General features: G+C 48.8%; 1 protein-coding gene across 2 annotated transcripts in view; it reads right to left on the bottom strand.

Annotated features, from left to right (window-relative positions):
* B4GALT1 (beta-1,4-galactosyltransferase 1) overlaps positions 1–14,773 on the bottom strand; it is a 53,252-nt gene that overhangs the window by 11,588 nt on the left and 26,891 nt on the right. For both annotated transcript variants that reach the window (XR_004819510.1, XM_027614841.2), the window contains exon 2: positions 10,964–11,199. Coding sequence is in view for 1 of the 2 variants with exons in the window: in XM_027614841.2 (XP_027470642.1) it covers positions 10,964–11,199 (236 nt within the window). In the remaining variant the exon portion in view is untranslated. The remainder of the gene's footprint in view (positions 1–10,963; positions 11,200–14,773) is intronic.

The following is a 14,773-nucleotide window of genomic DNA, read 5'->3' as shown; positions in this document are numbered from 1 at the left end:
CCAGCCACGCCAAATACATAGTTGTGACGGACACATTTTTTTTTTTTTGACACATGCATTTTTATCCCAGGAATGCCTGCTTCTTGGCTTCCTAGCTATGTGACTTTGGGTAAATCACACCTCTAGGTCTCCATTTCCTCATCTGGTTATTTGGATACCAACAGGTGAGTTTTATTAGATGAGACAATGCATGAACAGGCCTTTGCATACTGCCTGGCAACAAATGTCAGCTACTATCATTATTCTAGGAGTAGGTCTTCCCATGCATCTTGAACAGACCTTTCAAATTGTCTCCTAGAAATCCAACATGGAGACTTCCCCTTCTCTAGTGTTTGTGTGTGTCCTTCCCAATCAGCTTCAAGAAACTTCCCAAATCCTGCTTCTCTGACTGGGGGCAGGGGGGGGGGGGTCCAATAAGGATTAAGGCTCAAGTGAGTTAGCCTGTGGCTCACAAAATGAGAATCTCTATAGCAACAAGAGGAAGTCTGAGACCTTTAGAGGTATGATATGCTCGGGAAGTCACACATGAAGAGGAACTGGCGCTCTGAGAGCAGAGGTCCCTCTGAAAGGCTGAGTTTTTTAGTACAGGTTTTGTCTTACTTTGGTAGATAAGAGTTATACATATCCATTCCTTCAAGGGCAACTGGCTCCTCTTAAGAGAAGGAGAGGATAGGAAGAAAGAAGAAAGGACAAAAATGGTATGACATTCCCACAGCTAGACAGAGAAGCTGTCTCACCAATCAAAGCTCGCAGAAAAACCTGTAAACCTTTTATGACTGGGCCTGTACCTAAAAATGGGTGTAACAGTCAGTCAAGCAAAGCCAACAATACCAGAAGGGAGAGGACAAGCTCCTCGGGGAGCGGAAAGGAGGAAGCGGCTGCCTCCAGACACCTCAAACAACAAACCCAGGGCCTTTCTGGCAGATCTACATGGCAGAGACAAATGTCCTAAGAAGCATCAGAAGCAACTTGCTCTCTTTAAGACTGGTAACACCTTTCTCTAGAGCCCTCATTTATACTAAGGAGAGCAAGTGGTATGTCCACTGAAAACAGAACCCTCATACACTGACGGTGGGAATGTGAAATGGTGCAGCCATTTTAGAAAATAGTCTGGCAGCTCCTCAGACTGGACGGATAAACAAAGAGTTACCACATGATCCAGCGATTCCACTCCTAGGTATATACCCAAGAGAAATGAAAACTTATGTCCAGAGGCGCCTGGGTGGCTCAGTCGTTTGGCAACTGCCTTCGGCTCGGGTCGTGATCCCAGGGTCCTGGGATCGAGCCCCGCATCGGGCTCCCTGCTCGGCAGAAAGCCTGCTTCTCCCTGTGCCTCTCCCTCTCTATCTGCTTGTGTTCCCTCTCTCGCTGGGTGTCTCTCTCTCTGTCAAATAAATAGATAAAATCTTAAAAAAAAAAAAGAAAGAAAGAAAAGAAAACTTATGTCCACACAAAAACTTGTCCACAAAATTCATAACAGCATTATTCAAAATAGATAAAAAGTAGAAACAAACCAAATGTCTGTCAACTAATGAATGGATAAATATAATGCAGTATATCCCTACAATGCAATGTTATTCAGCAATAAAAAAGAATGAATACTGAGACATGCTATCACATGGATAAACCTTGAAAACATCATATTAAGTTAAAGAAGCCAGTCACAAAGGACCACAGATTGCAAGATTTCATTTATATGAAATGTCCAGAACAGGCAAATCTATAGAGACAGAAGGTAGATTAGTGGTTGCCTAGACCAGGGGAAATGAAGGGATGTAGAAGCTAAGAAATACCAGGTTTATTTTTGGTGCAATGAAAATATTCTAAAATTGATTACGGTGATGGATGCACAACTCCTGAATATACCAAAAGCCACTGGATTATGTACTTTAAATAGGTGAATTGTATGGTATACAATTATATCTCAATAAAGTGATTATCAGAAAGAAAAAAGAAGTTAAGAAAAAAGAGAAAGGCTAGCTCCAGAGGCAAAAGAGGACCAAGGATCATATTTCTCCTTCTATCTCATATATTCATTCTTGTCATTTAGTAGCTGTAGGGATACAGAAAAGGAAAAGACACAGGCCCAGCTTTTGAGTAGTTCTGAGTTAAACAGGCAATTATAATGGGCTGATATGGAGATGAAGACACTGATCAAATCCTAGGGGATTGGAAAAGCATGAGAAGAGTGTTCCTAGAAGAGAAAGCAGCATTTGTCAAGGCTGTGGGGGAAAAAAAAGAACCATTCAAGAAGCTACAAGAAATACAGAATGGGGAAGCCAGAATAAGACATGAGGGTGAATGGGGACCAAATCCTGCCGGGGAGAGGGAGGCTGGGAACTCTATTAAAGTACTCAGGCTTTGTCTTTTATTTAGGCCATGGGGAGCCCTTGAAGATTTTAAACAAAGATTATGTTTTACATGTCAAGGAGGGACTTGTGCCCTATCCCACAACTGAAAGCAGGGAGATCTGTTTGGAAGCTGTCACATGATTCACATGAGAAATGGAGAGTAGGCAGTAATGGTGGGCAGGTAGAGAACGCCTTCCTCCAAGGGCTAACGCAAGGGCTCCATGTTCCCATTTCGTGCCTCACCTGCTCCCTGGGCACGTGCACTGTACCCACAAGCAGCCTTCGTGGGGCTTTTAGAATAGGTACCAGAGTCTGGTCTAATCCCCAGGCAAATCCTGACTGTGGTTAAGGTAAGAGCAGCTTCTCCTTATTACAGCAAGACACACGACCAACTGCAGAAGGCCATGGCCTCTCTTGACCAAGTTCTAACGGTCTCTAAAGGATTGGTTAAACTACCCTGCCTTCCCTGGATGTTAGGCCCATGTGTATACACCGGTAGACACTTCCCCCAACCATGACAGCTTGGGGACTGACCACCTGGCCCCTCCTCCACCAAAAGACACAGCAACAATGAGGTTGGAAACAGCAAACCAAAGCCAAGACTCAATGAATCAGAATCTCTATGTGATGGGAGAACAATTTTGCTCCCATACACATGCCCTGGCCCATCACAAAGCCAGACACACACACACACACACACACACACACACACACACACACACACACACACACACACACACACACACACACAAGCCCCCTTCTCAACACCCATAGTAACCCACAGGCTCTCAAACCCACAGCTCTGGAGGTAGGGCTATAGTCGGTGGAAATGCTTGCTGAAACGCCCCTTGCATACTTCTCTGTGCCCAGTCAGACACCAAGAGAAAAGGCATAGGCCAGAGGGTGGCAGGAAAGCAGAAGAAGCTCTGGCTGGGCGGTCCTGTGGCAGGACTGACCCGCGGGCCTACGTGTGGACCCCGGGGTAGTAGACAGGCTGGCTGGGAGGTGATCCCTGGAGAATTGCTGGGATTACACAAACGCTGAGTTTGTGGAAGGCTAATATCCACTCACCCATGATTTCACAGCAGTTGGGCCTCTGGCTCTTAACCATAATAATATGGTAGCCTCGAGCTTATTAGAGAGGGCTCCCAACAAAACCTGGACTTCAGACTTCAGCTCTTCACCCAGGGAGTAAAGGAAACGGGGCCCTTCAGGGTCAGGGAGCTGGGGTGGGGGGGGTAGCTCTCTGTTTGCCAAAGTAACTGGCAAGAGTGAGTACATCCTTGGCCCCCGCTGGACTAGAACACAGGTCAGAAACCCTAGGTTGCCTTCAGAGAGAAATGAGCGAACAGAACGGCCCAGCAGGTATTCGGGGGGAGGTGAGCACAGAGAACAGAGTTTTTAAACCCCAGCTCCACAGGAACCATAGTAGGATGTCCTCCTTCCCTGGACCTGAGGCCCTGAGATCTGACTTTCTGCAGGAAAACATTTTAAAAAATAAAGGGCTTCTCTTTCAGAAAGCAACTTGACCATTTATATAATGGACTAGAAACATGTTTAAACTGCATCTGAACCCGTAATTCCGTGCCGGAAAATCTAGCCTGTGGAAACGATTCTAAATGTGGAAGCAAGCAAGCACCAAATAAGCATCTGCCTCAGGGATGTGCGTTATGGTGTCACTGACACCAGCGAGAAAGTGGCAATTGTCTGAATGCCTTGTAGTAGAGGGACGGCTAAGTTCCTCACGGTAGAGCTGCGTGCTTAACGACTAGGGGAGCGCGGACGGTGGAGATTATGAAGGCTATGAGAGAACACGGGAAGATGCTGATGACACGGAACTGAAGAAAAACGCAGGACACAAAAGGATATACACACACAGCATGAGCTCAATTGTGGCTTAATTTAAAGGCAAAGTATCTCAGACCTCTGCACGACAGGCTGGCTCCCCGCGACCTCAGCATTTCCAAGCGAGCCCACAGAGACTACGACCTTGCGTGGGGACCCCGGGGCCCGGGCTCAGGTTTGATTTGGGGCATGTGGACATTACCAGGGTGGCAGCACTGGTGGTGGCGGCGGCGATGGCAGTCACAGCAGGAGTTAGGCCGGCACTCCTCTCTCTCTCTCTCTCTCTCTCTCTCTCTCTAGGAGGTGGAGGGCACAGAAGAGGAGGTAGGTGGAGAGTAAGAAGCAGATCACAGAGAGGAGCTCCTCCTTCAGCTTGCTTTGCTACAAACAGGATTAACAAGTAAAAGCAAAAGGCCCCCACTAGGAGGAAAAAAAAAGAGACAAGGATGGATGCAAGGGAGAGAGGTAAGGAAGAGAGGCAATGTCAAGGCTGTGAAGAAAAGCGGGGGAGGAGGGGCATTCTGATCCTTGTTCCAGTGCAAAGGCAAATTCCCAGGAAGCTGTCCCTCCCCGTCATGACATCACAGGTGCACGGGGAAAATGATGTTTCCCAGAACAATGTCCAGGGAGGCAATTCACGCCTGTGAGTACCTGTAAGGGCTCTGCCACATTCCCCAGGAGAATGGACCAAGCCACAGATGGGGAGAGGGGAAAACACACAGCAAAGGAAACGACCAGTCACTGGGACTGCACACGAGCTCTGGTGGGACACAGACATCCCCAGGCTTCCCACAACACTCCTGTGCCCCAGGATCCGGAAGGTCCCAGTACTCAAGGAAGGGGGTGCTGCAGGAGGGGACTGGCCCTACTGCTCCCAAGCCCCATTCCTGCACACATCAATCTGGGTGCTGACAGCTTCAGGAGAAAATGGAAGGCAGGGATGGGGGGGATGGTGAACAGACAAGATCAACACAGAATCACCACAGAAACCAAACCAGTGGGGGCCATCGGTCCAGGCAGTCGTCCTTCCCCACAATGGGATGGACCCCTGAGTCTGACTCAGTCTGACTCCTCTTGGCCTCAAGTAGGAACCAGCTACTTGGCCCAGTGACAGAAATAAGTTGCTGAGGTGTGGTGACAGTACTCTCTCACTCACTGAGGGTACAAAGGGCTGTCTCCAAACCTGGCCATACCTGGTTCCAGACAAGCAGCCTGGAAATACCTTACAACGTGCACAGACAAGAAGGAAGAGGGGAAAAAATTCCAAAGTCAAAGAATCCTCAGGCAGGCCCCCCTCTGCTGCACCCCCAGGCTTTCAGACCAGGATTTACCTGTCAGCATGACAACTGGGCAAGCCTCCTTTTGAGGCTGTTTCTCCAAAGCTGCTACTCACCTCTCATGACCCACTGGGACTCAAGGTGGTGTTGCCAAGTGGACATGGAGCTGTTACCCAGTGCGGGGAACAAGTGTGTTCGGGACTGAACGTGGCAAAGCAAGGCATTCCTTAGGCCTCAGGTCATCTTTATCCAAATCCCAGCTCTGCCACCCAGCCATCATGGGGCCCCAAGCAAGCTGCTTACCTTCGTGAGCTTTCTCTCAGCAGAAACAATGAGAGTACCCATCTGCCTTACTGGGGGGCTGGTAGGGTCAAAATTCAAAGTGAGACCATGAAAGAGGTTCAGTCCAAAGGACCATAAAGTCTTATGACCATCACTGACCACAGGGCTAAAGCAGGTTCTGTGCATTTTTCCTGAAAAGCAAGGTCACCCTGAGGGCAATGTCCCAGGCAGCCTGCTCTGGCCAGGAAGGAGGAGGAAGCTTTGGAGAGAGGCCCCAGAGAAGGGCTGTGCAGGTTGGTTCCCAAGGGTCCTGACCTGGCCTGACTGGGAAAGGAGGCTTCACTTCCAAGAGGAACAGACCTCACCAGAGAACCAGGAGCAAGGGGTCCTGAGGATGGGTGTTCAGTAAATGGGCAGGAGTCACAGGGAGCAGCTTCTATCTCCAAACCCTGACTGAGCACTGGACTGTGCATGGAGCTATGTGGTCAGGAAGGCAGTGGGAATCAGACCTGAGGGGCCTGGGGTTTTAAGGCCGCAGGCCAGGGAGAACGTGCATACACAGAATCAGCCCTCACCCCTCACTAGAAAGCATTGAGTGGCCTATGGGAGGAGAGGCTGACTCTACTCCAAGGCCTCACAGAGCTAAGGCGGGGGCAGGGAGCCAGGGGTGAAATGGTGGCTAGAAAGAAAGGACTAGGTCACAAGGAACACAGGAGACAGGCACACGGGGCAGGGGGGCAGCATAAGCAAAGACACAAGGAGGGGAGCACGGAGTGTGTCTTAGTGAAGATGGAGAGTCCAGTGTGTCTGTTGTGTCGAGTGTGGCTCAAGGAGGGCTGAGGAGGAAGTGGCTAGAGGTAGGTCATGGGGGGGACCCAGATGGTCTTAGATACCAAGCTCGGCACTTGGGACCCTTTAGACTCTTGGCTGTAGGCAGTGGGGACACAGTCAAGGGCTTAAAGAGTAACATGGTCAGAACTAGAAAGATCTTGGGCAGCTGAGTGAGATCAGAAGCACCAGAGGATACACAAACAGAATCGGAGAGACCGGTCCTGGGCCCCGACTCAGGACAAAGGCTGCATGGTTATGACAGAACTACCTGACCAGCTGGGCCTGCATTCCTCACCCGTGTGGTAATTTTTATGCTGGTTAGCTTCACAAACACCCTCTATTTCGCATGTACGGCCTTTACTACCAGGTGGTAACCTGCCTTTCCTTCAGCCTAGGTGGTTTTACAGTTTCCTTTCCTCATTGAAGTATGAGGAGTTAACAGTGCTCGTCCCCCATCTGCTCTGACATCTTGGTATCCACCGCTGCACCAAGGCCCCGGTGTCAGACCGCAGGTGGGACATCGGTGCCACAGAGCAGCACCCTTGGCTCCAAGAGGGTGGACATGCCAGAAGCCTAATGGGAGGCTCGAACACTGGGGAGAGAGGGCAGGAGGAGTGCTGAAGACCAGAGGATGAACAGCAATCTCAGCTGGAACCCAGGCAGTCCGAGCCGGAAGCTCGCTCCCAGCCCTCCTACCCAGCTGGGAGAAAGACTTTGAGGAAGGGACCAAACGGCCCAGAGGACAGTGAGCGCTGAGGCTGCGAGAGGGCACTAGGTAACAGGCGCTGGGCTGGAGCTGGAGCCCTCCTGTTACCTATGTGACTTCCTACCTGTCCCTTCCCCTCACTGAGCCTTGTCTCCTCATGGGTGCAAGAGAGTAGACATTTTCATACTACCTGGGGGAAGGGAGGGGCAGAGATGGGGATACGGTCTCCCATTCAAGTAGAATAGCACCAGAGTGACCTGCTGTTGCTGGGGGGACTGCAGAGCATTTTAATGGGGCAGGAGGTTCTGTGCTCGAAAGCCTGCTGGAGAACCCTTGGAATAGAGGTCTCAGAGGCTCCTCCTACTTCAAGCATTCCTTCTCTCTCATCTTAAATGGGGCAGGCAGTGAACAAAGAGTCAAGATGACAGCAAGGTGTCTGAGGCAGGGGGATGATGGGAGGCTTGCCTATTTACACGAAGGTCAAAGCCAGATGCTACCAACTCTCTTTCTTCCTCTTCTTTGTGTAACAACAAGAGAGAACAGAGGAAATTCCTAATTTGCAGGTGGGGTATGCTCCAAATGTTTCTTCTTCTGCCTCTTTTCAAGGATTAGGTTTCCTCTCACCACTTTATTATGTGCTCTTTACGGATATGATGCAGACGATATTCTTTACTGGAAAGGTCGAGCAAACTTCAAGTTTCTTCATGATTCGGTTATCTGGAAGTCAGATCATACTTTCTCAAAGAAATCATCAGGGGAGAGTTGGAGCAGAATAAATAAGATTAGCTGGGGGAGAGAGAGATAAGGAGGAAAAGATGTTCCTAAGGTGGAAAGGTAACCCTCAGAAAAGAAGGAAAAGATGGAGAAGCAAAAAGACATGGAAGGGGGGTGGTGATAGTGACACTGACAAGACAAGACTAGAGGGGGGAAAAAGATGTAAATATGTTTGGAAAGCTAAAAATCAAATATTTCCGATGTTAAGTTGCAAGAGGGAAGAGATTGGGGGGGCGGTCTCAGTATCCTAGGGAAGTAAAGAGGTGGGTTGGGTGGGGGATGGGGGGGGAGGTGTTGGTTTAGGCCTGCTTTCCCCAAAGTGTAATTCATAGAACATTCATTGCTTGAGACAATTCTTGGAAAACAGATCTCCAGTCAGCCAAGCTCAGAAAACACCGTGTGCCAAGCAGTTTTGGAGGCTATGACGTACACTAGCACACAAGGCTGTGTAGGAATGAAACCTGCTTCCCGTTGTTCGATCCAGCGTTTTTCAAATGTGGCCTCAGAGCTCCATTTTGGAAAGCACACTTTGGAAGAAGCCTGGTCTTATGCAGTGTCCGGTGTGAGCCAGCATGGCAGCGCCACCGTCCAGCTTGGCGCCGTCTAGTTGTTCCGCCAGCTTGGACTGGGGCAGGCAGGAGCATCTAGCTGGTACAAAGTACTCTGAAACCTGTTGTTTGAAACCTGGGAAATATCTACATAAATTATGTCATAGGAATTTAAGATCACGGCTAAATATTTGTTTTGACTTTGTAATTGAACGGGGAAGTCTCCCATTCCCCTAAAATATAACATAGCTCTACCTTAGCATCCTTCCCTCCAGTCTTCCTTGACCTCGGTCACCTAAATTCAAAAGCTCAGCATCACCACTAATTCTTTTACCCACTTTACTCAAGTATATATTTTAATCTAATTTATATGCTATCTAGCCCACAGTCGTCTGTCTTGTGTTCAGGCCGATTTGTGGGAGGCCATCCATGCTTTGCGTAGTAAGATCTGACAACACTGTGTCTACAGTGTATCCCTCACCTACTGGTATAATAGCTGGGAAGAGAGGAAGGCGAAGCTGGCATGGCTTGTTTTCAGGAATTCCCTACTGGCTCCCAGCAATGGTGGCTTCCTCTTCTAGGCGCTCCCTGCCATTGTTTTAATATGCTCCTGAGCCATGATCAACATGTGTTCATTGGCATCAGACAAATGTTCCTTGACAAGGGTTTTCTTAAACAAATACTTGTTGGATTGAAGTGGCTTGGATTTTATGGGGCATTTACCTATTCTCTCTTACATTCTCAAATATTCTTCTAAGATGACCCACAACTGTCTGGCTGTCTTGCCTGCAGATTTTCTGAGGGCCTTGGTCTGTGCCTCACTTGGCCAGGGGACTCGAACAGCCTCGAGGGGTTTGCCTGCCACCTACTCCCCCACCTCAAACTTCAGTTCCTTTTTAACAGGGCTTCCCTACCTGACAGATTCAGCTCCTGCACCTGGCCCTATCACCTCTGCTGCTTTTCTACCCCTATGGTCAACTTCATCTCCAGGAACTTGCAAAGCTCCTTTCTGCACTGAAGGCCCTGTTCCCTGGCTCCAGCTGAGATGCCCAGATGTCCCTCCAGCCCTTAGAACGCAGTTTATATCCTGGTTCTTCCAGGTCACTCACTGCTCTCTCCTCCCTCTGAGCTTCCAGAGCATTTGGCAGCCACCATCCAGTCACATACTATTTGGGATTGTTAATAAATTATTCCCTGGAAGGGTTCCACTTGCCATTGTGAGGAAGGAAGCCTCCAGACAGACAGAACTGGGACCTTACTTCTTTAGACTCTCTCTGCAGCACTATGTCACGGCAGTGCTCAGAAATGGTCGATGGACACACTGCTGTTTCCAGCTTCCCACTGGTCCCAGGAAGGCATCCAAAGTCCCTCTACTTTGACGGAAGCTGTCAACTACCAACAATTTTACTATCTCGAGCAGATCCAGAGTTTATCTTGAAATGAAATGGACAGTGAGCCTTTTAGAATTGGGCATACTGTTCTCTTCAGATGAATTTCAATGAACTTTGGTATACAGACAGGGTAAATGTATTATTCCACCTAGTAGGTTATAAAAATATGAATTTAGGTTATTTTGAAAAACTCAGAACACCAAATTACATTCTTAGAAAAATAATAATGCTTCTCAAACGAACTGGAAATCAGTTAAGTTATTTTTTAAAAACTGCATTCTAGATCAATCTGATTCTCCAGGTCATGCTGACATGACTTCAAGGCTGACATGTCTCCCACATTAGTTTCCTAAGCACGGCTAAGCTCAACACACATGAATCAGACATGCAGTGAGAAGCTCTCTTTTCTCAGACCCAGCCCAGGGCACATGACGCTCAGTGGCCTACTAATCAGACTTTCCCAGCTATTTTGCTGGAGGCTGGCATTCAGGCCTGATCTAAGGGTGCAATCTCCTGCAGGTGTCCCAGAAGATATAGTTAGACTGGATAATTTCGAAGCTGCCTAAAACTCTGATATTTAAAGGGGTGTTTGATTTTTTTTTTTTTCTAAAGGAAAATACACAGCTACCCAAAGACAGGAAATAATCAGTGTTTTACTTGGGGAGAATTAGGATTGTCATTTTTCTCTCAATTTTGCTGGAAGGGCACTTGCAGCAAAAAGAAAACAAAATAGCCCAGCAATTACCCTTGCCTAAAGAGCAGACAGCAACAAGCAAGCAAGTTGTATGGTATTTAGCTTATCTGCATTGCTTAAGGAGGATGATGGCGGCGGGGTTATAAAATGCCACATGTCTAGTATCATGTTCTTTCTCTTAACCCTCACTACTCACATACTTGCGTGCGTGTATGTGCGTGCACACACACACTCCCTCCCTCACTCCATCTTCCCAGACCTCACCTGGTTGATAACATAGATGCCGTAGTCTAACTGCTGACGCTGTAGGATTGGGTGCAAGTAAAACAGCCAGTACTTGAGGTGTTCCTGCCGGTTACGGAATGGAATAATGATGGCCACCTTGTGGGGAGAGATGCAGTTCTTGGGGGCATAGCGGCCGCCCACCTTCACCTCTGGGTTCTGTTTCTCCACAAGCTTCAGGTCCACAGGCATGTTAAACTCGATCACCATGGGGCCGACTAGAGAGGTGGAAGGAAGGAGAAGTTAGCAGGCTACAGGGTTCCCCCACGCCACAGCCTCAGGAGACACATCCTCCTGGGAGGCAGTGTGACAATGAAAAAGGCACGACCAGCACTAGCACGACCAACCATCCCAGGAAACCCCTCAGGACCAGGTAAAGCCAGATAGCTGGTCACCCTATGAAGCACTCAACTGCCCATGACCCGCTCCCCTGAGATTCTAGGTTTCTCAGCTCTAACTGGAAATGGAGTGATTGCTGCTTAGACTTCCTGAAAGGTTGTTGTAAGGATCAGAGAAAATGGATGAGAAAGCACTTTTTTAGGAATCCTGAGATTGAGACCTAACTTTGCCACCTCCCAACTGTGTGACCTTGCACAAATGACTTCCATCCACTCTCTGAACCTAGCCTAGTTGGGAAAGGGTGTGTGTGTGTGTGTGTGTGTGTGTGTGTGTGTGTGTGTGTGTGTGTGTGTGTGTGTTGGGGAGGATGGTGTTGTGGAAATCAGCCTCAAATCAAAAGGTAGCAAGAAGCGGTATGAGTACCCCATGTCTCAGGAAGGCACTTGATGCACAGATTAAAAAAAACTCCAGGGGTAGGGACTGGAGGAACTGAGAGCCAGAGCAGAGTACAGGGAAACGGAGAAGAGAAACAGCAGAAAAGAACATCGAAGAAGAATGCTTAGTAAATGTAGGTCGTGGAGTAACAAAGGGGATGAATAAGGGAGGAAAAGTCAGAGAGGTCCCCCAAGTTTCTAGCCTGGAAGAATACAGCTCCAGATGAGAGAATAAGTTAGTAAGAGAGCTCTTGGCTTAGAATAAAAATCGATGAGACATGGATGGTGGATTCTGAGGTAGTGATAGGTTAGGAGTAGTGGGAGAGGCCAAAATCATGATCCGGATACAGACATGGAAGTTCTCGTTTCCTAAGGTGGAGCTAGGAGAGGACTGCACTCCTCAGCTGGGGACCGCCCCTCCTGTGGCATGCAAGGTGAGGGCAGGGAAAAGGTAACAGGCCCAGGAACACACAGGAAACTGGGGACAGAGTCAATACTCAAACCCAGGGCACCTGGGTGGCTCAGTCGATTAGGCGTCTGCCTTTGGCTCAGGTCATGATCCCGGGGTCCTGGGATCAAGTCCCGAGTTGGGCTCCCTGCTCAGCGGGGAGTCTGCTTCTTCTCCCTCTGCCTCTGCCCCTTCCCCCATGCTCGTGTTCTCTCTCTCTTGTGCTCTCTCAAATAAATAAATAAAATCTTAAAAAAAAAAAAATACTCAAGGGGCACCTGGGTGGCTCAGTTGGTTAAGTGACTGCCTTCGGCTCAGGTCATGATCCCGGAGTCTCGGGATCGAGTCCCACATCAGGCTCCCTGCTCAGCAAGGAGCCTGCTTCTCCCTCTGACCCTCCCCCCTCTCATGTACTCTCTCTCTCTCATTCTCGCTCTCTCAAATAAATAAATAAATCTTTAAAAAAAAAATACCCAAACCCAGAGCCCCAGTATTCCCTGCAGGCCAGACTTTCTCAAAGTAGGTTACAGGAAACAATAATTCAAGTAAAACGCTCAATGGAAGAACATGCCCCCTGGTCAAATAAGCATACTAAATCTTGCTTCTGAAAAGTATGAGGCACAGCAAAGGTTCTGAGAAGTTGTGCAGTCAAGAAATCCCCTTCACTTTATATAACCTACCTTTTCTTAAACTTATTTGGCCATAGAACCATTCGACCAGGGAACATATTTTCAGAACTGTTACTCCAGCATAATAAGCCAACTAGCCACAAGAACGAAGGCAGCTACAGAATAGAGGTGAGAATTCGGTCCACAAACAGGGATCACGGTCACCTGAAACATGCCGGTGAGACCCACCCGAGGCCCAGCACGCATCACCCCGTTGCCCTATTTGTTCATCAATAATATGTGGCGCTCCAAGCACCCCTTGTGCCCAGAGATCACTCACCCCCCTGAAACGAGCCCCAGAAAAGGAAGCTGTGATTCTTGCTCCTCTTGCATGTCAGCAGGTGCAGACTCCCCAGCATCCCCTGGTACTTCTCACACCTTCCCGCCCTCCAATGCTGACTCAGTTCCACCATCACTGGACCCATTCCCATCCATTTATTTTCTTCTGAGACGCAGATCTGATCATATCACTTTCCTGATTAAAAAAAAAAAACAACAACCTCTGATGGCTCACAGGCCATGTATTCTTTAAGAAGGCCAAACTTCTTAGCTTGGCACAAGGCCCTTCAGTCAGCTCTACCTCCCTCCCCATTCCAATAAATCATGCCTACGTCCACACTTTTTTCTTTGCCAGAAATGCCCTTCCTTCTTTCCTCTAACAGACTTTTACATTCAAAGACAGAATGGAATCTTAAAATTAATAAAGCCCCGATCTAGCTTTGTCCTTTTGCTCTCTTCGTTAACAAAGCTCAGACAGCAGACGCCCTGGCCCAGGGGCATGGAGGCCTCATCTCACACAACTGACCCAGTTCCAACTTCTCAGGGTGCCCCTGGGTGAGGGGGTACTGTGCCCCAGGACTAAGTAAGGGGTTACCTGAACCAGTTTTTCTCAAACCCATCATCAGAATCATACGAGGCAATTCGTAAAAAATATGGTATCTCAGGCTACTGCCCTAGGGAATGAGTTGGCCGATTTGGAGAAGGACAGAGGTAAATCACAAGCAGCCCAGGTGACTGGGCAATGGGAAGCTGAATCTCTCATCTTCACAAGCTTTGGGGCTTTCGTGGAGATAGTCCTTCCCCATAAGGTCCAGCAGGCCTGGGCTGCTCGACCCTGGCAAAGCTTCTGGGAGGCCCTGCAGCCCAGTGCACTTGTGAAAAACATGAAAAGATAGTCACTGGGCTCTTCTCACTTCACAGGGCCTCACAACACCTGCAACATCCCCCGAACTCCCTGCAGCCCCACCCTACCTCTGGTTCTGAAGATGCTGCTAAACATAACTCCATTTTGGGGAACCCAAGAGGCATCTGGACTGTCACCCTACCAACTTGCTCATATTTTCTGAAACTAACCCAGAAGACAGGAATTCACACGTGGTCTGCCCAACCTCCCGAGAGCAGACACCTGTGGGCTGGAAAGCATCTTAGTTTTGCCCATTGGGGGGTTCCAAAAAGGTGGTCCTGAGGTAGAGGACCTGGACAGAAGAAAGGCTGCCTGGGCCTGGGTTCAGCTCCACCAGTGACTTGCTGGATGATCTTTAGGCAAGTGTCACCCGCTCTCAGGATACTGGTTTCCCATCTGGAGACTGCAGGGATTGGAATCCAACCAGCACCAAACGAACTCTTATTCACCGCCACCCCCACCCCCATCATCACCTATGCCAAACCTGCCTCTGCTCCAGAGCTTCCTCGGCAAGTGACACTGCTGTCCACCACATTGTGGGAGCTGATACCCTAGGTGGTCCATCTTCTATTCCCCCTCCCCTTCCCCAAACCCAGCACACTCACTCACACACAGGAGGCACGAACGGCATGTGACAATCCATGGGCGCCTGCTCAAGTGCCAAACCAGACTCTTTTTTGAAGTGTTTAACGCCAACTTTTCCTATGGTATGTGTCAAAG

The sequence above is a fragment of the Zalophus californianus genome, chromosome 13, assembly GCF_009762305.2.
Source record: "Zalophus californianus isolate mZalCal1 chromosome 13, mZalCal1.pri.v2, whole genome shotgun sequence".
In the NCBI taxonomy this organism is placed as follows: Eukaryota; Metazoa; Chordata; class Mammalia; order Carnivora; family Otariidae; genus Zalophus; species Zalophus californianus.
This window is presented reverse-complemented; position numbering and strand designations above follow the sequence as displayed.